General features: G+C 48.5%; 1 protein-coding gene across 4 annotated transcripts in view; it reads right to left on the bottom strand.

Annotated features, from left to right (window-relative positions):
* Nucleotides 1–25,900, bottom strand: part of TTC7B (tetratricopeptide repeat domain 7B) — a 230,798-nt gene that overhangs the window by 64,364 nt on the left and 140,534 nt on the right. For all 4 annotated transcript variants that reach the window (XM_062181833.1, XM_062181834.1, XM_062181835.1 and 1 more), the window contains exons 13-15: nucleotides 25,209–25,266; nucleotides 18,053–18,125; nucleotides 15,428–15,588 (exon numbers count right to left, since the gene is read on the bottom strand). In XM_062181833.1, coding sequence (XP_062037817.1) covers nucleotides 15,428–15,588; nucleotides 18,053–18,125; nucleotides 25,209–25,266 — 292 coding nt within the window. The remainder of the gene's footprint in view (nucleotides 1–15,427; nucleotides 15,589–18,052; nucleotides 18,126–25,208; nucleotides 25,267–25,900) is intronic.

The following is a 25,900-nucleotide window of genomic DNA, read 5'->3' as shown; positions in this document are numbered from 1 at the left end:
AAGCCTTGCTGTGAGATGATGTGTGGAACACAAGAGGAAATAAAACACAGCCCCTTGTCCGCAAAGAGCGTCCAGTCCAATCAGAAGGCCCACCAACATGAGGCTGGATCTCCAGCTTAGGGCAAAACTACGGCCCTGAAACTGGATAGAGCACTGTGCTGCTTCTGGGACGTATCACACACTGTTCCCTAAAGAACGACCTCAGCTGTGTGTGTGTGCGTGTGCGTGTGAGCGTGTGCGTGTGAGCGTGTGCGTGCGTGTGCGTGCGTGTGAACTGCCTTCCACCCAAAAGCCTGCTGCATACAAAACTCAAATTGTTTGAAGGACTCAGTTAATCAAAATTTTACTTTTCATTAAGACTAACAGAAATAATGCTTTGCCTTATCCAGGGGATTTTTTTTTAAGGAATCCCAAGATAATTTTTTTAAGGAATCCCAAGATAATAACTATGGTTGGCTCAGCGTTGAGCTTAGAAAGAAGCCACCAGTGTCCCTGGTGAGGCTCTGGGGGCTGGGGCACTGTGACGTCCCTGCTCACCGTGGAATGAATCAAAGCGTCACCTATCAGGGCTGGGCCTCATGCGTGGTGGCCACCACGGGAAGACATCCCGATTCCCCAGGAACTGCCCCCACCCAGCTGCAGAATGGCTTCTGGTACCTCCCTCTAGTTCAGTCCTACGCGGGGGCTCTGCCCCCATGAGTCTCAGCTCTGAGATACAGCTACGAAGGCGGATATTACTAATTTCTGGACATGTAAATTCAGAGAACTCTCAGTGAAGACAAATCGGCCCAGCTTGGAGACCCACTGAAGTAATCCCTCGCCCCTGTCTTCTTTGGCAGTACTGAAAAAGCGCTCAAGGAGCCCGCCAGGCAGGAAACACGCATGTGAGTACGCCAGACCCTCGCTCACGAGCTGATCTTAGAGATGAAATCCTGGGAGCCTGCAGCACGTGGCGTTTGGAGCTGCTCTCTGTTGTGAGCGCTTGGGTTCAGCCTTCCGGAGACCTGCTCTCTGCTGACCTGCTGAGCGCAGGCAAGGGTTCAAAACAGCTGTGCAGAAAAGCACGTGGGACCCCGCCATGGGGGGGGCAGCCTGAATACCTTCCTCATCTCTCGCTGCCAGGGAGCCTGCTGGGAGAGCTGGGGAGGGGCTGGCTGCCAACCACACGGAGGACGGGGAGCATCTGTCACCAGGTAAAAGAAAGAACAGAGCAGGCAGAGGTGGGCGGTGGGCAAGGACGTTGAGATGAAATTTTAAGCTGGGAAGAACGTTTGGCAGCCGACAGATCAGAGCGTTAAGAGAAGTCAAAAGCGATGTGCAAGAAGCAAGTGGTGATGAGGAGAGGGATGGAAATTTGAAGCCAGATGAGTCAGCTGGGAACAGACAGTCTGAAAGGCAGGGAGAACAGGCTGTGTGCAGCCCAGCGCCATGCGAGGAGGCATTTGCCAGCAAATCCATCCAACCGATCCCGCAGAGCCGGCCACGGTTTCTTTTAGGTCTCAGTGTGGCTTAAAGGAAACCCATCTCAATGCACCGCCGCCGCCATTTCTGCTGGGCCTGATGCCTTGGCCCTCCTGGCTGGGTTCCCTACGCAGGGCAATCCCAGTAGGTGGTGCTTTTGTAGAAAGCAACCTGTGGGCCAGGCTGTCACTGTCACTGGTGTCACACCAGGCCTGGCCGGACACAGCGCAATGGGGTTTGATCCCTGCCAGGTGAGCCCCCGATGCTGGAGCTCAGAGACCTCACCCTACCCTCTGACAACAGCTAGGAGGGCTGCGGAGGGGCAGAGCTGCCCCCACCCCTGTTCTCGCCAGGCATCAAGTACTGCTCGGAGCCTCACTAATGGCAAATGCCCCATAAATGTCACTTGAATGAATGATCTAATTACTCAACTGTTACACAGGAAATACACAATTTCTTAGATCTCCTGGCTTACCTAATTGCTATATGGACACACTGTTCATAGGTTCATTAGGAAAAACAGATTTCTCCAATTAATCTCAAAGTGGAAAGGGCCACGGGAGGTCCCCTGACACGGGGCTGCTCAGAGCGAGGGCCAGGGCAGATACCTCCGAATCCCCGGGGGCTGATGGGAAACAGAACCTCTGTCTCTGCCACTCACCGGATCGGAGTCTGTGGGCAACCAGACACCCAGGTGATATGTGTGTGCATCACCCCAGTTCTTTACTCTCCATCCTCAGCTTCAGTAGTTTAATTTCACAAAGAAAGGGGGAGGAAGGGAGGGAGAGCCCATCTCCAGCGAAACGCATTCCTACGACCCCTGCACTTAAGAAACTCTCCTGTGTTGATACTTCATTCCAGTACGAATTTCCGGAACATGGGAGGTCTACTCTGTCCTTAAGTTCAGCGGGGACTCTGAGAGAGCATTCCAACGAAGCCGGTGCCTGCCTCCCAGAGGGGCTGCCCGGATCTCTTTGTAGCCTGGGCTGTGACCTTGCCCAGGGCCTCCAACGTCCCCAGTGAGGGTCTGTGAGGGCAGCGACAGCACAGCAGCCCAGAGGGCACCACTCACAGCGTCACCCACATGGAGGGCACGTCCAGGGTTCTGCAGAACACAGAGCGGCACCCCCCGCCACCCGTGGCTCCTCTCACACCCATCATCCAGAACAGACAGGTAAAGAGGCACTGGGCTCAGGACTTCATGGGATGTTGGGAATCATGACTGCCTAGTGAAAGGTCATGGTCAGCCCACAGAACCTCGCAGAGAGGGCTCCCAGGAGGGTGCTCCTTCTCATAGCGCATCTGCCTTGCCCAAGAACAAAGCCCCAGTGAGCCAGTGGTCTGGGTGACCCCACCTGTTGCAGACTGCTGTCTGGGAGTTACTCAACCAACAAGGAAGCTCTAGAAACGTGACTGCTTCTGGGGCCCAGGGTGCTGGGGAAGGAGACACCTGGGGAGCTCACTCGCCATTCACCCCCCGGCCTCCATCATCCGGGTGTGTGTGTGTGTGTGTGCTTGTGTGTGTATGTGTGTGATGTTTTCCCAATCCAGACTCCAGGACCTGCTGTTCTGGGGAAATGAAAGCCACAGGCATTTAGCAAAACAGTTTCTGGGGGCCCAAGTACTAGGGGGGACGCTTCAAAGCCGAGCAGCAACTCACCCTGGGCTGGGAGGCTGCCCCAGAGGCCAGGGCTGGGGACGCACCCACGGCCAGGTCTGATGAGAGGGGTGCACCACTTGCTCTCCTAACCCTGCCTTCTCTTTCTGACAGGCAGAAACTCCTGTCAGAGCCCGTATCACTTACACTTTGCCTCTCATTTCAGTTGGAGTGCCAACAGTCTGGCATTCTCCCCCATCTTTCTGGTGGTATTTTTAGAACAAACAAACAACTGACATATTGAGCCGGAATAAATAACCTCAAGAAACCCCAGTTTGGCTTTTCTTTCCCCTTCCCACCTCAGCCATTCTCTCAACTCTCAGGAGCATCCTATGAGGTGGCACCTGCACTGGCGATGACTTGGCCGGGTGGCTGCCTCTGACCCCCCGAGGGTGGCATTTTAAAGAAGGGCATGGCAGCAACAGTGGCAACACCAACCGGGCGACTCAGTGCAGCGGGAGGCCACGAGTTAGCGAGGGAGAACCTTTGGTGCAGGCAGGACAGCCGGTCAGAGGGAAATCCAAAGTGGACAAGTGCAGCAGCACAGGCAGACACGTGCCCAGCTCTGAGCCAGGGTGCAGGCTCCCCGGCAGGGCCGCTGGCTCCGGCCACTCGTGGCATGGACACAGACAGGTCTGAAGCATGCTGAGTGCCGGTGAGGTCCTGGGGACCCCGAGTTCTCCAGGAAACACCTGCGTGAATCCCTAAGACGATCCTCTAGACCTTGACTTGCTGGCTGATATGCAGAGAACTTGGAAACCTTGGACAGCAAAGCTCCAACATAAAGGGGCCTCCTGGAGCTGTGGCGTGGTACGGGCCCCTCTTGCCCCAGCTGCTCCACCTGAGCCCCCTCCGCCTAACGGGCAGACTGCATGCCCTGAAGGCTTTCTCTCCAGCAGGATGCTCCGTGAGAATTTTCACCTGGGGACAAACAACCACACACGTGCCTGGTCCTGGTCATCACAGTGTGCGGCAAGGGATCTGGGCCAGCTCCACTCCTAATCTCAGGCCATGGCTGTTTCTAGTTCTGAAGAGAAGAGGGTCCCCAATGCCCTGATCCCACCCCCAACATACTGGCTTCAGCCACACCTCTCCATCGTCCAGGTCTTCTCCCTGTGCCTCGTAAAGCCAATTTTCCATTTCCACGCCATTGTGCACTGCCTTTGGGTTCTGTCTCTGGACAAGCATCTGTGCTGACTGCAGCCAAACCACACACCTGTGGCCTCCAGGGAAGCTCACACAGCTGCCTGTGGGGCGCTGGCGGGTGCTTCCTTGAGCCACAAGTCCATCCCAGAAGAGCGCAGGCTCAATGACCCAGAGCCCGAGAATCAAAGGCTGAAGGGTCTCCAACAATCTCACCTCCTCCATCTTCCAAGAACGCGGGATGCATTGATAACCAGAGGACAGGAGGCTGCCATCGTAACCGAGTCATAAAATACCATTTCAGCCATGTTTAGGTGTGCAGTTCAGTGGTGACAGGTACACCCGCACTGCCACGTAACCCTCACCGCCATCCCTCTCCCGGCCCTTTTCATCTTGCAAAACCGGAATTCTGGACTCATTAAACAACCACTCCCCATTCCTTCTCTCCCAGCTCCAGCAACCACCATCCTATTTTGTCTCATCCTGTTTCCGTTCGACCACTCCAGGTACCTCTTGTAAGTGGAATCGTAAACTCTTTGCCCTTTTGTGAGTGGCTTATTTCACTTGGCAAAATGTTCCCAGTTTTCATCTACGTTGGTGCATATGCCAGAAGCATCTTTTTTAAAGCTGAATAACATTCCAGCGTATGTACTATTCAAGTGTCTGTGTCTATGTGTGCAGCACGGTTCGTCTGTTCACTCACTGATGGTCGCGTGAGTCGCCTCTACCTGTGGTTACTGTGAATATGGCGCATGGCGTCAGTTCAAGACCTTGCCCCAAAATGGGGCTGCTTTGTTTTTAACTTTTGGAGGAGGCAGCTTGCTGCTCTCCTTAGAGGCTGCACAAGGGCTCTAACTCCTCCACCTTCTTCAGTGCTCAGGACCTTGATGTTGATGACAGTCATCTTAACGGGCATGATGTTACACCTCATTATGGCTTCGCTCTGCATTGCCTACTGACTAGTGATGCTGAGAGTCCTACCACGTGTTTGGTGGCTATTGTGTATCCTCTTTGGAGAAACATCTCTTCAACTCCTTGGCCCGTTGTTTTAAATCTGTTTTTTGTTGTTGTTGTGATTTTAAATAAGCGACTGCACCACTGGTCCCATTCCACACGTCTTCTAGGCTGCCACCCACTCACTCTCCTTTGGACAAAGACCCCTTCCCAGAGTGCATCTGAGGGCCTGGCCTCCCTGGGTCAGTGACCCTGCACTCCTCCCTCCCAGACAGCCTCTGGAACTAGAGATCACTTCTCCACTATTAATGACATGAACAACCTCTTTCCTTGTGGTCAGACTTACATCATCAAATACAAATTTAATGGGCAAATTCATTACTTCACCACTCAGCCAGGAATAAAAATAGCCCTCGATATCTGCCCCCGAGCCCTCACTAATCAAAGCAGTGTTCACCACAATGGTTCAGCGGGAACTTAACTTCTCTGAGAGTGCGTGTGCATGGGAGCAGGACAGACTAAGAAAGAGATCCTGTCTCATTGGCTAAGTGTCGATTATTTTAAACTCACAAACACATTCCAGTCACGTAAAGAATGATCCTGTGTTTTTCAGTTTATTAATGAGCTCAACGGGGGAGGCGGGGTAGCATACAAATGCTGTTCATCTGGGTGGTGAGCTCTGAGAGAGCAGAAATTGCTCCCTGACGCCTGACTGGCACCTTTGAGACCAAACTGCCTGGGTACAGATTACGGCTCTGCCACTTTCTGGGTTCTCACTGGTGGATGGATTATGTAATCTCTCTGTGCCTCAGTTTTCTTACCTGTAAAATGGGAATAATAACAGTACCTCCCTCAGATGGTTCACATGAGAATTAGTTAAAAATGTCTGAACTGTTACTGAGAGTGCCTGCCACAAAGCAATGTATAAATGTTAGTGGATGTTATGCTAAATGAGTGACTGGCGGCATGCGTGTTACACATGTTGACGTCTGTCTGTACAGTTAGTTTCCAGTGGGGAAAGAAGTGGGGTCATCTGACAAAGTCTGCTTTCCCGTGAACGAGAGCAGCAGAGCTCGTATACAGCAGCGGACTGTGGGAGAGCTGGGTCCTCCTGTGGGTCATGGCTGTGGATCAGAACGCACTCACAAGGGCTTTCCCGCACCAGAGCCACCCTCCAGTGGTTTCAGAGTCACTTTCTTTGGCTTGGTGGCGACACTGACGTCTCTTGAGTCTGCTACTGATGTGATGGCCTCTCTGCCAGCACATGAATGGGGGGAGGGTGTATTCCATTTAAACAGGAAAAAAATAAGCATTCAAATCAATTCACAATCTGTTGAAGGAGCCAGCATTGTGGCATAGTGGGTAAAGCCACCATCTGCAACACTGGCATCCTATATGGAGGCTGGTTCGGATCCTGGCTGCTTCACTTCCAATCCGGCTCCCTGCTAATGTGCCTGGGAAAGCAGCAGAAAACAGCCCAAGTGCTTGGGCCCCTGCACCCATGTGGGAGACCCGGAAGAAGCTCCTGATTCCTAGCTTTGGCCTGGCCCAGCTCTGGCTGTTGTGGCCATCTGGGGAGTGAATCAGCAGATGGAAGAACTCTCTCTCTTCCTCCCTCCCTCCCTCTCCCTCTTCCTCTTCTTCTGTCTGTGTAACTCTCCCACAATGTGTCTCAGGGCAAGGAGCTGCAACCCTGGCCTTGGCAGCCAGTCTGAGGCTTGCTGAGTCAGAACACTAACATTTTATTAACACCAAGGTTTGCAAATGCAAACTAAGTATGATATTAGCTGACGCATTTTCCAAAGACCAAAAACAATGAATTGTCAGTCTCACCTCAATATTTTATCTAAAAGTAAATTTCAGTGGTAGAAGCACCATGTCTGAATTCGAGTGCCCAGGTTCAAAGCCCTGGTTCAGCTCCTAATCCCAGCTTCCTATTAATGCACACTCTGGGAGGCAGCAGGCGATGGCTCAGGTGCTCGGGTCCCTGCCACCCACTCGGGAGATCCAAACTGAGTTCTAGGCTCTGGGCTTTGGCCTGGCCCAGCTCTGACTATTATGGGCATTTAGGGAGTGATCCAGAGGGTAGGAGATCTCTATTTCTCTATATCTCTCTATCTTTCAAATAAATAAAATGAATAAATTGGAGAGAGAGAGAGAGAGAGAGAGAGAGAGAAAGGAATACAGTGTAAGGGCCTCCCCAAAGCCTAGACCCCAGACTACCTCTCTGTCTTTAGGAGGGATGATGGTTCTAAATATTATTTGGCATCTGCTTCTACCTTTTTGGGCCAATGAGGAAAATCACTAAGTAAAATATGTAAATCAAAGGGAATTTCTGCAAAGTTGTATTTCAAAGGAAGCAAGATCAAGGCTCTCACACCAAATATAGTAGACAGTGAATCTATCAGAATACATGAGCACTGTTCATTACAAAAATGTTCACAGTGTTAAATTTTATTTTGGGAAAAATTTGCAGTATGTCAGAGACAATCAATATCTAATGAGCTAATATTAACTTGTCATCTTTTTGTTTAGGTATCTAATAGTTGAACGATTTCAAAGCACATTTTTTTTTTAAACAGGAAAAGAAGGCAGTTTAGAGGGAATAACAACAAAATATAAGACAGACATGGAAATAGCAATGTTGAGACCCAAGCACACCACTAAAGATACTAAATGTGAATAGACAAAACACTGAGATGAAAGGTACAACACGCTCTCTGTAAGAAGAGAAGTAACAGCTGAAGAAACAGTGGATGAGAACTTTCTAGACATGATGAAGAAAATAAACATCATCCCAGTTTTAAAAAGCCCAACGAGTCCTGAGCAGAATCCACCTTTTGATACATCACAGTAAAAACGCAAAATCTCAGCCAGGGAAGTAACTAAAAACAGCCCAGAGGAAAATGAACCACGTGTTTAACAACTATGTTAGGTGCAAGATCACTGTGCCACGAGATGTGCAGGCCCGGAGTTGTATGTCCAGCTTGGAAACCTCTTCTGAGAATAAAGCCAAATAAACCTTTAGCTACCAACTGGGAAAGTTTGTTAGCAACAGACACTCACTACAATTTGTAGGGCACTCACTTAAACACAACCAAATGAGAAATATTCTTTTCCATATTAGTAAAGAAAAAATATTTAATAAAAACATAATCAATCTAGAAGGTAGGGAAGTAAAGAATAACATATGAAAAAAACCAAAGAGAAAAAAGCTAAAGAAAAAACTCAAAGGAGATGGTAGACATTGAGACAGACATGGCAGTAGTTAGAGGATATGAACATACACTCAATGTTCCAGATAAGACCAGTATCCTGAGTTTAAAAAAGCAATCAGCTATTCAGAATGAGCACAGAATTATCTAAAACACAGAAGAGAGTTGAAGGAGAATTGGAAAAATATTCTCAGCTTATATATGTGAGCACACAAAAGATTTGTATATACTCATACTATGTGTACACATATTACAGATATATGTCCATGTGTATATCCTGTAAAACAGACTGAAGCTACATTCACTGTATACCTTATATTGGTGCGGGGTAGAATACAAAAGAAGACTTAGCATTTAACATTTATATGCATCTAATAGCATAGCTTTAAAATATACAAAGAAAAGTTGCTATAAATATGTGGTGAAATGGGCCCACGTGCCCTCCTATTGGTAGATTTCACTATTCCTCCTCTCAGCAACTGATAAATTAAGGAGATGAAAAACATCAGTAAGAATGAAGATCTAAGAAGCATAGTTAAAATACATTAAACTAACTAAACAGATAAAAATTTACCCAACAAATGCAGAAGACATTTTTTTCAAGCACTAATGGAATATTTACAAGAACTGGCCTCATGCTGAGCCATAAAACAAATTCAATTTCAAATTTATGTATATTACGAGTGTAATACAAGTCCATGAAGTTAAATATCTTTAACAAAAGACAAGTTGAAACAACTCAAATATTTGACAATCACAAAACATTCTACAACAACTAATGGGCCAAAAAAGAATAACAGAAATTTAAAAATATTTAGAGCTAAACAATAAAATCTCACATATTGAAATTTGGGGTTTACAGCCAAAGCAGTACTTAGAGAGGGAAATTTTTAGTCTTAAAACACTGATGTCAGAAAATAAGAAAGGCAAAAAAAACTAATGAACCCAACACCCAACGTCAAAGATTAAGAAGGTAAACAAAATAAAACAAAGCAAACAAAGACAGGGAGTGAAATAAGAACAAAAATTTAGGAAAGAGAAAATATACAATTGAGATGACCAAAAAAAAAGTGATTTAGTAAGATCAATGCCACAAATCTCTGTCAAGAATGTTCAAGATGGCCTGCGCCCTGGCTCAATAGGCTAATCCTCTGCCTGTGGCGCCGGCACACGGGGTTCTAGCCCCGGTCAGGGCGCCGATTCTGTCCCGGTTGCCCCTCTTCCAGGCCAGCTCTCTGCTGTGGCCTGGGAGTGCAGTGGAGGATGGCCCAAGTGCTTGGGCCCTGCACCCCATGGGAGACCAGGAGAAGCACCTGGCTCCTGCCTTCAGATCAGTGCAGTGCGCGGGCTGCAATGCGCTGGCCACGGTGGCCATTGGAGGGTGAATCAATGGCAAAGGAAGACCTTTCTCTCTGTCTCTCTCTCTCTCACTATCCACTCTGTCCAAAAAAAAAAAAAAAAAAAAGTTCAAGAAAAAGAAAAGGCACATTAAATCTTATTAGGAATGAAAAGGCTTAACAACAGATGATGTGTGACAACAAATGAAACACTTTATGAACAATATTATGTCAATAAAATTTTAAATTTAGATGGAATGAACAGATCATATATAAAAACAGATATTATATATTATAGCTTACAAATGCATATACTTAGCTTACTAAAATGAGAAACAGAAAACTTGCATATCCTACAATAATTTTTTTAAAAGCATCAGAACTTTTTCCCAAGAAAAAAGAACAGCCCCACATGGTTTTATTGGTGAATTCTACTAAAACTTAGTATTCTAGGAATAATTCTGTCATTACACAAATTATTTCAAAGTATGCAAAGAAAGAAAGAACCATTTCAACTCATTTTATGAAATAGGCCTAACCTTGATGCCAAAGTCTGGTAAGAATATAAAGAGAAAGGAAAATTGCAGATGTATTTCACACACAAACATCAATGCAAAATTCTATTTAAAAATTAGTAAATTGACTCCATATGAAATAAATTTGGTAAAATAAACAAGCAAAACCTTCACAAAAACTGTGAAGCTTTATAAAAATACTTTTTGAAACCATAATCCTTGCAGTCAGAGAGAATTAGAAAACCCACTGTCATCAATATCTAATTCTCCCAAATTAAGGTATTACATTAAGTGTAATTTCAGCCAAAATCTCAACAGATTTTAATTTTTGGATGGAATCTGACAGGCTGACTTGAAAATTTATGTGAGTGACCTGAGATTAGCCATGTACTCTAGAAGAATCAGATCCAGGGAGGGGCTCCCATGTGAGACAGCTGCTGGGGACCAAAGTGTGGCAGTCGCACAAGAACGGGCACTGGGATCAATGGAGCCAAGCAGAAAGCTTCTCAATTATGGGATGCTGGGTATCCGTGCATGGTGGTGGAGGTGGGGGTTGGTTTATGATGGATCCTGCCCACCAAACACACCCCAAGCAATGGACTCCAGGTGGACTCCCAGATCCAAGTTTGGAAGAGAACACACGAGAGCTTTTAGAAGGTAAATGGGGTGATGATCTTCATAACTTTTAGAAAGGAAAAGGTTTCCTAAACCAGACACAGAACGTGCCATCCGTAGAGGAAGTGAACGACAAATCCAAGTGCTTTAAAGTGGGGAACTTTTATTCATCAAAAGACAGCATTAAAAGAAAGCAAAGACAGACCACAAATTAGGAGAAGAATCTTGCAATATATACAACCAACAACAGGACTTGTAGCCACAGCATATAAAGGAATCTTAGAAATTAGTAAGAAAAAGACGACTCAATTAGAAAAGAGGAAGGACCTCTACACATACTCAGAAAAGAGAAAAACTACATAGCCAAGAAACAAATCCTTATGAGTAGTGAGGGACATGCAACTCTAGCTCACAAGGTGGTATCAGCCTGCAACCGCGTGGTCAACGTGGCAACCCTAAGAATTGTTCCATGGGGCCACAGGGGCTCTGGCTCTGCTGGTGGGAGTGCAGACTGACACAAGTGTTTTGGGGAACAGTTTGGAATGACTGGATAAAGTTGAAGATGCACATATCCTATGACCTAACAATTTCACTCCTAGACATACACCTGGAGAAATTCTCGAACATGTCCAGAAGACCTGCGCAAGAATATTTACAGCAGCATTGTTCATAACAGCCCAGACCTGAAGACAGCTGGGTCTCAGTATATTTAAATAATCAAACACTACTCTCTAGCGTGAATGAATGAGCGAACTGCTATATGCAACAGGGATGAACCTCAGGAACATTACGTTAAGCAATGAAACCAAGTCACAGAAAGACATATTTTTAAAAAAATATGTAAAATTTACATATTTTAACTTATTTTAAAAATTTAATTTAAAAATTTACAATTAAAAATTATGTAAAATTCAATTTTTTAGGTATACAAACATATATGCTATAGAAATATGAGAGTGATCACTACCAAACTTAGAAGAGTGATTAACCTGTCAGGTGAGAGGCAAAGGGACAAAGATAGGGAAGAAATTAATAGAACTATACAGAAAACACATATATACATATGAACATGTAGAAATAAATATACACAGGAAAATATATAAATACACATGAATTGTATACATATAAATATACACAGAAAATTCACAAGCAATATTAATGTTTTTTCTTAAGCTAAGAATTAGGTATACATTCTTAGTTGTATTATTGACGTTTTAAGCATTTATGAGGCAGAGAGAGAGAGCGAGCATGATTATATTACCATCCACTAGTTCACTGTCTAAATGCCCACTCTCCAGATGGCTGGGGTTGGAACAAGGCTGGGACTGGGGTGGGGCAGGGGCTGAAGGTGGGAGCCACGAGGCCGTCCAGGCCTCCCACGGGGGTGGCAGGAACTCGGTCACCTGGGCTATCGGCCTTGCCTCTGGCGGCCTGCGTTAGCTGGAGGAAGGGACTGAGGCTGGGAATCGGTCCCAGGCCCCCTAACGTGGGATGTGGGTGTCTTAGCTGCTGGAGTGAAAGCCCACTCTCTGTTTTATATGTACGTAACAGACATTCTTGCGGGGGGCGGGGGGTGCTGCAGTGCAGTGGGCTAAGCCTCCTCCTGCAGCACTGGCATCTCACATGAGCACTGATTCTGGTCCGGGCTGCTCCTCTTCTGATCCAGCTCTCTGCTATGGCCTGGGATAGCAGTGGACGATGGCCCAAGTCCTTGGGCCCCTGCACCCACGTGGGAGATCTGGAGGAGGCTTCTGGCTCCTGGCTTCAGATGTGGCCAGCTCTAGCCATTGTGGAAATTTGGTGAGTGAATCAGTGGATGGAAGACCTTTTTCTCTGTCTCTCCCTCTGTCTGTGACTCTACCTCTCAAGTAAATAAATAAATAAAATCTTAAAAAAAAAAAAGTCAGGCTACGAATACAGAGCTACATAAAGCTGCTATTAAAAAAACCCATTCTTTTGTTTCTAGTCAATATTTAAAAACAATAATTTTAATGGATGCTAAAATATCATGTATTTGAAAACACTACCATAGTAGTAATATGAATTCCTACCAATCACTGAGTGATTACCAGGAACGAATGCCTTCAAGGACATGAGCTAAATCAATTCTTACAAGCACCCTCTGAGATAGGTATGTCATCACTCACATTTGTCACATTTGTCTGCAAATGAGCAGAGGAGACTCAGGGGACAGCGGCTGGTTCTGGAGAATCTGGAGACCCACACCAGGTCTGTCTGAACCTAAGGCCGGGCTCTTCACCAGTCCCTGGTCCTTTCCTCCCGCGCAGAACTGACCCCGGAACACCCCAGACACCGGCTGCTTCTCCGGAGCAGTGAGCTTAGTTCCGTGTTCCCTGCAGACAGGCTCCCTACGGTTCGGAAGTGCTTCCCGAGGGCTGAGGGGGACAGAAGAGCTGAGAAGGCACCTCCGAGCTCAGAACTGCTTGCTCCCTGGTGGGCTTTTTCAAAGGACTTCTACATCGACTTTTTTATTCATCCCATGGTGACAGCAGGATGAGAGGTGCTGGAGGGACCAGCCGCTCCAAGAGGGCCTTCAGCTGTCTGAAAACTGTTCAACAGGTGGGCGGCACTGACCCTAATGGCAAAGGGTTTTTGCTGCTAGTTAGCAGGTCCTGCAGCAACATTGACCACGTGCTCGTCCGTGGTGGGTGTGGCTGGGGGACACACGGGGTGTAGTCTGCATGAGACGGGCTTGTCACAGACAACACGACACAGCAGTCGCCCAAGTTTAGCTTGGTGTTGACAGGTAAGAGACCATGGGATCTGGGGACCACTTTTACTAAAGGATGCTTCAGAAGAAGTTTCTCATCACAGAGGAGGAAACACAAATATGTGAAGAGCACACAAGCCACGGCGGCTCTCAGACCTGCTGCCTTGTGCTTCTGCCATAACACGAAATAACAGGCTCCGTTCCTCACAATGTCTCCGCTGCTGGTCCTCCTTCCACTACAGGAAAAGGCTGTCAGCCGCTGTCACTCGGAGCTGTTACCGTATCAGCCACCACTCTCTACGGCTCCTGCGTGGTGTGCCTATTCCTCCAGGAAGCTTCCTCTGAGGCCACCCTGGGCTACAGCAGCAGAAACCGCAGACTGAGGTCTAACACCCAACAAAGGAGTGTGTGCTGTGGGGTGGGAAGCGGGAAGAGCACTTTACCGTAAGTACTAATGGGAGAAACTGTCTTCAATTCTATCGGGCTGCACTTTACTGAAAGGTTAAAAAAAAAAAAAAAAAAAACCCAAATATTTCAAAGTGTTTTAGCTGACTGGAGGCTGCAGAGCTGGGGAAGCGTATTCGGTGTGCGCGTGAGCCAATGAGCAAGTTTGAGATCTGCAAGGGGGAAAACACTGCAGCAAAGCTCTTGAATTCACTCTGCATAAAGAGCTGAACCCAAGCCAGGGGGCTCCTGCACCGTCACAAGGGTTCTGAGCATTTCATCTGAAGACAAAGAGAAGTCTGTAACGGAATGTGTGAACCACTTTTCCAAGCACTGATTACAACCGCAGGGAGATGACAAGGCAGAGAGCAAGCGAGCCAGAGCTGAGCCAGAGCCCATCCACTCCGAGGTTGCCGCGGCCACCTTCTGCATTCCTTCCCTCGTCCCGTGCCCCAAGCCTCCCCTGCCTCATCACTGACCCTGCAGCTATGCAGACAATTAGAAGCTTCCAGCCCGCAGGAGTGTTTCCTATTTCTGGCCATTGTGTACTGGTTACTAAGCTACTACTGCTGAAGATCAAATGGTAGCCCAGAAGCCCAAAAGACAAAGTCCTCAAAAAAGCCTAGCAAATTCCAAATTCATGGATTCAATCAAAATGTGACTCAGAGGACCGACGTGATGAACAGTAGACAAGTCAAGCATATGACAGCTGACAATGATCGTTGCAATGCTATATGCAAATAGAGGTTAAAGTAAGGAATCCCACTTCCCAGAGAATTAAACTAATGCACAAAGCAGTAAAGTCTGTTGCTGAAAGCTGCCTAAAACAGAATAATCACCCAGAGCCCGTGAAAGCCTTGGTAACACCAGACACACAAGCTACAGAACAACAGGCTCCATGTTTAAGCCACTGGCGTGGTTTCACATCACTTTTGCCATCTCCAACTATATGGGAATTAGCATTTGCTTCATGTTTTTCTTTAAACTGACATGAAAACAACTCATTCTAAAAAGTCTTAAGTCTCTCCCAAGCAATACATTGTTACATGCACTGTTGATATGCACTTTTTTTTTTTCATGACTAAAATAAAAAATGTTCATCCACAATCCATCTAAAATCGTCTCGTGTGTCCCACGGGCTCTCATGGGGAAGGAGTGGACGGAGTAATATTTTAACTCCACAAAGACGACCGAGCAGAGTGAGTCTGTTTTTCAATATCAGGAAAAACCAGGAGGAAAGAGGATGTTCATGAAGGATTTAAACTAGATTGGAGAGGATGGGGGACAGGGGCCGGCGAGGAGGAAGGGAGAAGCAACTTCCGAGCTACGGAAGACAAAAGCTCAGGGTCACTCACATAAAATTCTCTGGATATTCGCTCAGGGCCATGTCGATGATGTTCAGGGCGTCGTGGTAGTGCTTTTGTGCCGACAGGAGGAGGGCGAGCAGGTGCAGGGAGTTGGCATCATCCCCCTGAAGTTGAAGGGCTTGGCGGACGTACCCCAAAGCCTCCGGTATCTGAATTAGAACAAAAGCACAAAAAAGGAATTTGAAAACACCACACACACACACACACACACACACACCTGCAGCCACAGAAACACAAGGAAGAGCTCATCATTTGGATAAGGGACTCTGTAAACACCAAGAGTTGTTTCATATTGTGACACATTCGCTTTGGAAGCCAAGCCTTTATGGCAGCCCCAGGACGTTCACCACAAACAGGAAAACAGACGCCTGCTCGCTGCGGAGCCTCTGACTGATGAAGTGATACGAGAGACCCCTTTCTCTATATAACTGCCAATACCAGAGCTCCTTTTTCTCCCCAAATAAACATTTCTCATTTTTTCCAAAAACGGATCTACTTTTGATTATGCCCAAGATGATTTCGCTGCATATGGAGATGCACAGAACTTGCCAGGGGTTTTTAGGGGAATGAAGCTGCCTTAGCTGAACTCTTCTCATTTTTTAAAAAAACATTACTGAAATTAAAGTGCTCAGTAAGTCACAAAGCCTTCAACACAGCTCTCCAAACCATCAGAGCCCCAGGTTCTTTCTTGGTTCCTTTGTCCTGGGTCTGCATTAGACATCAAAGAAATAAGCAAATAAACCCCACATTTCCAAACTACAACCCAAAATAACTTAATCTTTGGAACAAACTAAAATGTCACATATAAAACGGATGTCCCCAAATTCAAGTAGGAACGGATACACCTGAACCTTACAATGTAAGACTCTTCAAAATCACCCAAGCGCAGGGGCTGACAACCCTGGGGCCCTGCAGGCTTGACAGTGACGAGGGAGAATCAGAACTCACCCCTTCCTGTCTCACCTCCAACTCCAGCCCTGTGCAAGGGGCCTCTTAGCACTCTGGCCTTTTCCCAAACCCTCAGTAACTGTACCCCTTTGTAGAAAGATGTGACTTCTCTTCCCCTTTCCTACAGTTTTCGTTCCCTCTTGATGGATTTGGGTTATAAATGCTGCTTACGGGGGCTTTCTGTTTTGAACCTGATCAGAGCCGGAAGCGAGATGATCTGGCCCCACCCTTTGTTCACAGAGAGGAAGCGGAAGTGCAGAGGTGCAGGGCCACCCAGCTACCAAGTGCAACTCCGGATCTTCCGGCTCCTCCCCGTGCTCTGCTGGTCAAATGCAAAGGCTCTGAGGACAAGACGGTCACAACCTCTGCCCGGGTCAACAGGGAAACACTGCTCAGAGCTCTGCCGTTTTGATGCCGTAAAGGCCGTGGCTGCACCGACAAGGCTCCACCGGCTTATCCACTCCCCAGGGAGACGAGCGGCCGCGTGGATGGCACTCAGCCTGCTGTCACGGAGAAGGTTTGAAGGCAGGGATGGCCAGAGCAATCAGGGACAAACTGATACGGAGCTCAAAATGGTATCTGGAAGGGACAGCTGACTTGAAGGAATTTGAAGCTGGTTCCCTCATTCAGTGAGTGCTACTGAATGCTGACCACACGTCAGTGTTCCAAGTGCCAGGGCAAAGTGATGAGCAGGGCTCCCCAAGCCCAGAGAGCGAGGTGGACACTGCACAGAGCTGGGTAAGGGCAGGGGGAGTCCAGGCTGCCACCAGAAGGCCCTTCAGGGACGAGGGGAGCAAAGTTCCCAGTGAAGGGGCCCAGAGGGTCAGCCGTCAGCCCACACCTGTTGCCGCTTCTATGGGGGGAAGGCATCTTGGTTTCTTCAGTGTCCAGCCTGTCAATGGGAGCCACTCTTCCTACCACTCCCAGCAGCTGGAAGTCAGACCCAGGGAATGGCTCGTCTGAGGAGCTGACCTCTGCCTCACCCTCTTGCTCAGCATTCAGGGTGATGCTGGGGTCACCACCAGTGTCTTGCACCTGGTGGGCAGGCCAAGTGGCTGGAGTTCCAAAGTAGCTGGGAGTGGACAGGACTGTTCACGAATGGCCAAGGCAGCTTCCGGAAATTTCCTGGGGGACGATGAAGTCCAGCAAAGCTTGCCCTTCCAGCAAGGAGAATACTCTTGAGTCTCCTACCTCACATGGCCACTGTGTGTGATTTTGTTCCTGTGTTCCGTGGACTGGAAAAAGCCTGATTTCTTGTCTGTACCCACTGGCATCTTCAGTCAATGACTAATACCCTGACGACTGCCAGGCCCCAACAACTGACCAAATCCCCATCTTGCACCTCTGCAATGGGCTCTGCTCCCCCACTCCTGTTGGTGGGGACAAAGGCTGGTGGATAGCTCCTGCGCTGCCCTCCCTGTCACCAGCTGACCCCAGGTTGGGCCCACCCCAGTTCTGGACTTAAAATCCAAAAGCGGAGGCTGGAGCCCCTGTGTCTTCACAGCCAATGCTTGAGCCTCCCAGACACAGCGGAGAGGGGTCAGCATCCTTGGAGGACATCCGGCTGCAAGCCAGCCTCTGGTGAGCGCTCCTCCGTCGGGGCAGGAGAAGCAGTCGGATGGACACGGAGCACGGCCACGTGCAGGGGACACTTGAGGAACTGACCTGCCTGGAGATGGCAAGCTGCAGAGCCAGGTAGAAGGCGGCCTGGTGATCTGTAGGTGACAGGCTGTGGGCCCTGCAAGGCATGGATTGTAATTAGTATGGGGGAGAGGTCATTTTTACTTCCCCTATCAAACCAGTCTTGTTTACATTTGCGTCTTTATACCCAGCCCACTCGTGTTCTCTCCTTTGTCCGTTAACGAATGGGAAGCGTTGCTCCTCTCCCCACGGCACAGCATCAGGCATGCACATGTCTCTGAGTCCTGTCTAGCATCCCAAATGACAGCCTTGAAGCTTGCAGGCTTTGAGGAGGGGCCCGGCGGGGAGAAGCCCCAGGCCCTGAGGTCCGACGTCCCCAGGAGTCACTTCCCTGGGGCTAAGCAGGCGGAGCCCAGGTGCCACGCTGGGACTCTGGTGAAGCCGTGTGTGCACTTGGCAAGGCTGCTTTGGTTAAATCTGGCATGGCTTTTACGCTACTTCATCCAAATCTCTGGATTTCAGAGAACCCATATGAAAATCAAGGCTCCAGCTTTGCTTGTAAAATGGGGCTTTGGTTTTGATGAACTGGGAGGGGAGGGAAGGACAGTCGCTCAGTCTTGTGAAGCTGTTGGATTCCATGCAGTCGGCTAACTCTGTCCACGTAACTGTAATGTGCGAGACTCTGTGGTCAGCCACCAGGCTGGGTTTTACTAACGGGCCACTGACACTGGGAGGGACGAGGCTGCCACGGCCTCCTGAGGCAAACACGACCCCCTTCGCCTTTACATGCAAGTCAAGTGAATTTCAGTACGAGCCATTCAAAACGTGCCTATGTCCAAGACATAATTCCAAGTTTAGCAGTCTGGTGGGAAGAGAAAAACAAACTTTTACTTTCTTTAAAAGGCACCATGGAACAGACTAATTACAAACGGTGGGGCCCAGATCGTAAACACACCATCATGTTGATGTGTCAACATTCTGGGATGACAGGAGCGTCTTCCATGAGCATAATGCAAATCCAAGATAAAAAAGAAAGCCAAATCAGTATGGATTCAACTGTGGCAAACGTGCCAAGGAGGGCTCTCTGCAGGAACCGGGCCTTGGAGTTAACTCGCCTGTCTGATGCGGGGAAAGGAGACAGGAGGTCTCCCAGGATTTGTCATCCAGAAAGCATGCCAGGCCCACTGTGGGGAGGCATGGCCTGGGCAAGTGTGGTAGCTCCTGTGCAGGACTGCAGTGGAGTGGACGCCAGCCTCTGCCCTTCACGACCAGAACGGGGCCCCTGCATGGCTGTGCGACTTTTCTCCCCCTGGTTTAAGGGTCCGAAGCTGAGTACAGTGGTCCTCGATGTCCATGGGTTCCATGTCCATGGATTCACCAGCTATGGATGGAAAATATATTTTAAAAAATTGTATCTAGAGGACAGTGTTGTAGCACAATGGGTTAAGCCACTGCCTGTGACGCCAGCATCTCATATGGGTGCCAGTCCGAGTTCTGGTTGCTCCACTTCTGATCCAACTCCCTGCTAATGAGCCTGGGAAAGCAGTGGAGGATGGCCCAAGTGCTTGGGCCCCTGAACCCATGTGGGTTCAGGAAGGAGCTCCTGGCTCCTGGCTTCAGCTTGGCCCAGCCTTGGCTATTGTGGCCTTTTGGGGAACCAGTGGACGGAAGATTCATTCTCGCTCTCTTGCTCTCACATGCGCTCGCCCTCTCTCTCTCTCCCTTTCCCTCTGTGTAATTGCCTTTCAAGTAAATAAATCTTTTTTTAAATTTTTTGACAGGCAGAGTTAGACAGTGAGAGAGAGAGAGAGAGAGACAGAGAGAGGGTTATAGACAGTGAGAGAGACAGAGAGAAAGGTCTTCCTTCTGTTGGCTCACTCCCCTAATGGCCACCACGGCTGGTGCTGCGCTGATCTGAAGCCAGGAGCTGGGTGCTTCCTCCCAGTCTCCCATGCGGGTGCAGGGACCCAAGCATTTGGGCCATCCTCCACTGCCCTCCTAGGCCACATCAGAGAGCTGGACTGGAAGAGGAGCAACCGGGACTATAACCCAGGGTGCTGGTACCACAGGTGGAGGATTAGCCAAGTGAGCCACGGTGCCGGCCAAGTAAATAAATCTTTTAAAAAATTGTGTCTGCACTGAACATGTGCACACTTTTTACCTTGATATCATTCCCTAATAAAATAGAAGAACTCTTTCCATAGTATTTACATGGTTTTGGGTATTGTAAGTCACCTAGAGATGATTTAAAGTATGTGGGAGGGTGTGCATAGGTTACACACCAACACCACCGCCTCTTATGTTAGGGAGTTGAGCATCTGAGGATTTGGACATCCTGGAGGTGGTGGCCTTGGCATTGATGCCCCTGCCCCCCGCAGATACTGAGGGACGACTATGTTTGCCTGTGTGGCCCTTTTAAGCATCTCATTTCTATCAAAGCCCTACTCAGTATGTTCCAGCTTTCATTATTTTCCATGAATTTGTACATCAAAGAATCTTTTTCTTTGGTGTTCATAATGATTGAGATTGGAATGTCACGGCTTCTGTCTCTCCCCATTACTCAGAGAACATGCATACAAAACTCAATAAGAAGAGATTTTGAATTAGTGGGAATAATCTATTTTATCTTGTCTTCTTAAACAGATAACAAAGCCAGGTTTCCAGAATCCTCAACAATATTTCTGAGAGCTCTGATTTTCTCAGCCTTATTCATGTTTTCCACAAATGAAGCAAAATCAAATCACGGTTGCCAGCAGACAAGGCTAACCTGTGTGGCGGCCTGGCGAGCTGTGGGTGTGGCTGAGGGCCTGCTCACCCTGCACTGTGAGACAGCATCCAGAAGTGCTGGAGACCCTGGCATCTCTGGAATGCGTCAGGGCAAGATCTGAAGGACTTCCAACTTGGCTAATATTGCACATCCCATTGCCAGGTTCCTAATGAGGCCCAACTTCAACATTTTAAAAACCTTACTTTGCTAATTTGGCTAATGAGTTTAACGGACCACTTTGGTCCATGCAGGAAAAAAGGAAACAAGGGGCATGGCAAACCAAGCCAGACAGGGTGCTGCGAGCGATGCCGAGACGGCTCCGGAAAACACGCATCAGTCACGTGCAACTCCTTCCACAGCGGGGCTTCCCGTGACAAAGGCCCTCTGGAGTGGCCATGGGCAGAGCCATCAAGTGGTGCAGGCTGTGCCTGCCGAACTCTGCACAGGGATCTAAGCAGCCCAAACACTCCATTCGCACACAGCGGGCACCTGGCCAGGCTGCTGTGAGAAATCCAGGGACTTAAGAATGTCACAAAGATGCTCACAAAATGCGTCCCTTGTCAAAGCACTTCTGTGCCCATTAATTCAAGTTCTCTCCTGTGAAGAGGCCACCCACCCATCCATCCACCCACCCACCCACCCATCCATCCATCCACCCACCCATCCATCCATCCACCCACCCACCCACCCATCCATCCACCCACCCATCCATCCATCCATCCACCCACCCATCCACCCATCCATCCATCCACCCACCCACCCATCCATCCATCCACCCACCCACCCACCCACCCATCCATCCATCCACCCACCCATCCATCCATCCACCCACCCACCCACCCATCCATCCATCCACCCACCCACCCACCCACCCATCCATCCACCCACCCATCCATCCATCCACCCACCCACCCATGAGCACATCTGTCTACATAATGCCGTGCCTGCTAGGATGCCAGGCTCTATGTCAGCCTCCAGGGAGCCTGCAGATGATCACACAAGTGCCTCTTCTTGAGGGGAGAGCCAAAGTGGTCACCGCAGTGCAGTGGCAGCAGAGCCCAGGGAGCGGCATGCTGGGCCACTGGTGGGGGCATGGGATGAGGCTGCCCGAACACCTGGCTAGAAGCCAGATTCTGCGAGGTCCACCCCAGCACTCTCTTGGACTCAAGCTCCAAATTTCTGTGGAACTGAACCCAGAGCATGGGGAAGGCTGATCCCTTAGACCTTGGTCCATCAGGCATTTTCTAACAATAATTACAATCCCTGACTTCTCTACTACGTAGCATTTTGTCCAAGACCAGATAGCAAAAGAGGTGGTGGAGATGGAATGGAATGTAGCATGTGTCGTTCCAAGGCCTGGATTTTGTGCAATATACCTCACTTAGCCGAGCTCCATAGGTGTCCTTTAGTCCTAAGTACAGCAGATGTGGGGTTAGTATATGAATTAACAAAGGAAACTTGCAATTCTGGTTAGACAGAATTCTCAGGAACCTGCCGCTAGTTACACACAGAGGGTGACCAGTTTGTCTGGATTTCCCAGGACTTTCTTGGTTTAGCACCGAATGTTCCACACTCTGGGAAGCTGCTCAGTCTCTGACAGATCGGAATGGTTTGTCACCCTCCACACACAAAGCATACCGCACACCCAAAGCAAACTCAAGTGAGGAGGGACAGGAGACAGCAAAGTGTGACTGCCACCATGAGTGACAAACACGAATGACATCGTGCCGCCTCTTCCTGGGGGAAAGGCCCCGGCTCTCCGTGTACTGCAGAGCGATGCACCTGTTTGGGGCCTGCTGTGCTCAGTGGGCTGTGAGAGCCCCCAGGAGTGGCCACTGAACCCACTGCATCACCTCCACAAAGCGGGGCGACACTGTTTCTCCTCACCATACTTTTGCACAGCACAAAGGAAGTGGTGCAGTTGCTTGGGTTTAGTTTCTGTAAGAACAGCTGACATTATCATAATAAGACTCAGCCCTGCAATTTGGGTGTCTTCGAAAATCACCTCTTGGAGTTCACTAGAAAGAAAATCGTCTGAATCCGGGCTGCAGTCATGATGGAGAGTTACCTTTCACCTGCTGGATCTGTAATTCCATCCCTTTTGAGTTCCATTATTCTTTTTAAATTAAAAAACGCAAAACAATAGTATCAGCAGAATTGTGGGGAGAATATTCAAAATACATAGTAGGAAAAGTATTTATCATCCTACTAGTTTTAAATTATGCACTTCCATTTAAGAAGTAATTAAAATCATTGTTATTTACTTAAAATATTTCCCTTAAAGATTTTTGTTAGGACTGCAATTCACTAGCATAGTCCTAGTTAATTAATGTATGATTGAACCAAAATAATTTTATTCCTTTGAAAACATTCTTTTTCAATTCAGGTTTGCCTTCCACCGTATAATCAGCTGGGTCAGTGGGCTTTTATTACTCCTTATTCTAATATTTGAAAAAAAAATCTCTTTGAATTGAGACCTCAGCTGAAAAGAAAGAGAAAAGGGAAATCGGGCCAAGGGAACAGCTGTTACATAATGCGAAGGGACGCTGGCAGCTCCCGGCAGACCACCGCCCGGCTGTTCTCAGAGAGCCGGGGCAGACCACCGCCCGGCTGTTCTCAGAGAGCCGGGGCAGACCACCGCCCGGCTGTTCTCAGAGAGCCGGGGCAGACCACCGCCCGGCTGTTCTCAGAGAGCCGGGGCAGACCACCGCCCGGCTGTTCTCAGAGAGCCGGGGCAGACCACCGCCCGGCTGTTCTCAGAGAGCCGGCAGGACGTGCTGATCGCAGGAACGCGAAGCAGATGCAACGACTGCTTTCTTGGGCTTCCTTGTGTGGGCTTTACAGAGGAGGACTGCAGAAGTCAGAACTCGATATCGTTTGAAATGGAAATGCTTTCTACACTCCTGGCTGAAGAATGTCAACAGGAGCCGCAGGCAGACAGGAGGTCTGTCTGCAGGTGTCGGCTGGTGCCTGTGTCATCAACCAGACCGAGACTGGCTAGAGAGCGGAAGCTGTGCACAAGGCTGACAGAAAACAGACGGGAATGAGATGAGAGAGCTGCGGACAAACCCAAACCAGGGGACAGGAGGTGCAAGGACACCTTGATGGGAGTGACGGCAACCCCAGCGCTGAGGCAAGAATCTAATAAAGGACATCGGGCATCAAGGGACCTCATGAAACTTTTTAATAACTAAGTTTCTAACAAGATTCCAAGAAATCAAGGAAATTTGGGGCCAGCACTGTGGCTCATTTGGCTAATTCTCCGCCTGCGGCGCTGGCACCCCAGGTTCTAGTCCCTGTTGGGGTGCCAGATTCTGTCCCGGTTGCTGCTCTTCCAGTCCAGCTCTCTGCTGTGGCCCGGGAAGGCAGTGGAGGCTGGCCCAAGTGCTTGGGCGCCTGCACCCGTGTGGAAGACCAGGAAGAAGCACCTGGCTCCTGGCTTCGGATCGGCGCAGTGCACGGGCCGCAGCGGCCATTTGAGGGGGTGAACCAATGGAAGGAAGACCTTTCTCTCTGTCTCTCTCTCTCTCACTGTCTATAACTCTCTCTCTGTCTCTGCCTCTCACTGTCTGTAACTCTACCTGTCAAATAAATAAAATAAAAAATCTTAAAAAAAAAATCAAGGAAATTCAGATAGATTTAAGGTGGCAGGATCAGTGCCAAGTCTAGACTTCACATCAAGGAGCTATACTTTCAGGCAGTGAGTTCATTTTAACGGTTTATGGTATCTGTCAGAGGAAAATAACTAGGGCAGTACAGTGTGGTGGGTCAGAGTCGGGAACCACTGATTCTGCCTTGGCCTCGATATCTCCCTGACTGGTAACCCCTCAGCTTGTGCATCTGTCTCTGCTGGTCCTGTCTAGCTGTGTGGGGTGAGGGGCAAATCAACGAGGCCATGAAAGAGCACTGTTTGTAACTATAAAGCATTCTTATTTCAGGAAGGCATGACAAGAGAGAAGCATAAGGTATGAAGGAGGGTGAGAGGCTCTCTGGGCTGACCTAACAGCAATTCAGCTTCCAATATCTGGCTTTTCCATTTCTTAACTCAAAAACCTACAGCTTGGCATGTCAAAGACAATCTAGAAAGGAACGAGCCCTTTGCTAGATGATGATGAATGTCTCTAATAAAGGAATCATCTATCTAGACACACAAAGCGTCTATCTTTCTCAAGCTGGAATTACTTTATTGGGGTGAATAAAATACGCCCCAATGGATAACAGCTTAAGAAGGCAGATTTATGCAGCAACAAGTGATGCAGCAAGGTTTGATAATGCATGTTCAATGCTCAAGACAAAAGCCTCCCAGGGGTAACACACTGTTTACATAATCTTTATAAATATCTCTGCTTTTTATACTTATCATACTTTGGTGTCATGATGTGCAGCCGAGTGAAAAGATGAACTCCCACTCACCTCTGAAATGCAAGCAGCGCCTTTCTCTGTAGGACCTCCTGCATCCCTCGCAAAGAAGCTAAGAAAAGGGTTCAATTAGTCAGTGGCATGGGAGATCAGGGAGTTTTTGGCAAATAAGTCATCACAAAAATTACACATGCAACTGGCTTAAAAACCACAAGTGCTAAGATTCCCTGTGCCCAGTCCTAGAGCAGGCACTGTAGAAGACAGGACATGAAGCCCAATCCCACCCCAGAGAGACCTGCACTTGGTGGCTATCACATGACCAGAGAGACCTGCACTTGGTGGCTATCACATGACCAGAGAGACCTGCCCTTGGTGGCTATCACATGAACCATGCCAAGGGGAAAGTGGGAGCCGGAAGTCACTCTCTGTAGCCTCTGGCTTATGGGGGGCATCTTCCAAAGACCAGCTGGGAACCCCAGGAGGCATGTCTGTCCTTCTGAGTGTAGGCATGGCCCTTGTGGGTAAAGATGGGACTCCACTGGGCTGGTACAGATGAGATCCAAGTACCCGTGAGGTTGGATCAAGACCACCAGCAAGTGATGATCCTGGGCCAACAGCACCAGCTTGATGCTATGAAACACCAGTTTAATTCCCAATTGGGCAACTGTTACTCTGGTGAGGCCCACTGATACTTTGGTGAGAACACATGGAAAGAACAGGCATACCCAACACTGGTACTGGGAAAT

This window comes from Lepus europaeus, chromosome 22, assembly GCF_033115175.1.
Source record: "Lepus europaeus isolate LE1 chromosome 22, mLepTim1.pri, whole genome shotgun sequence".
Taxonomy (NCBI): Eukaryota; Metazoa; Chordata; class Mammalia; order Lagomorpha; family Leporidae; genus Lepus; species Lepus europaeus.
The sequence above is the reverse complement of the archived record's forward strand: the minus strand, read 5'-3'. Positions and strand labels throughout refer to the sequence as shown.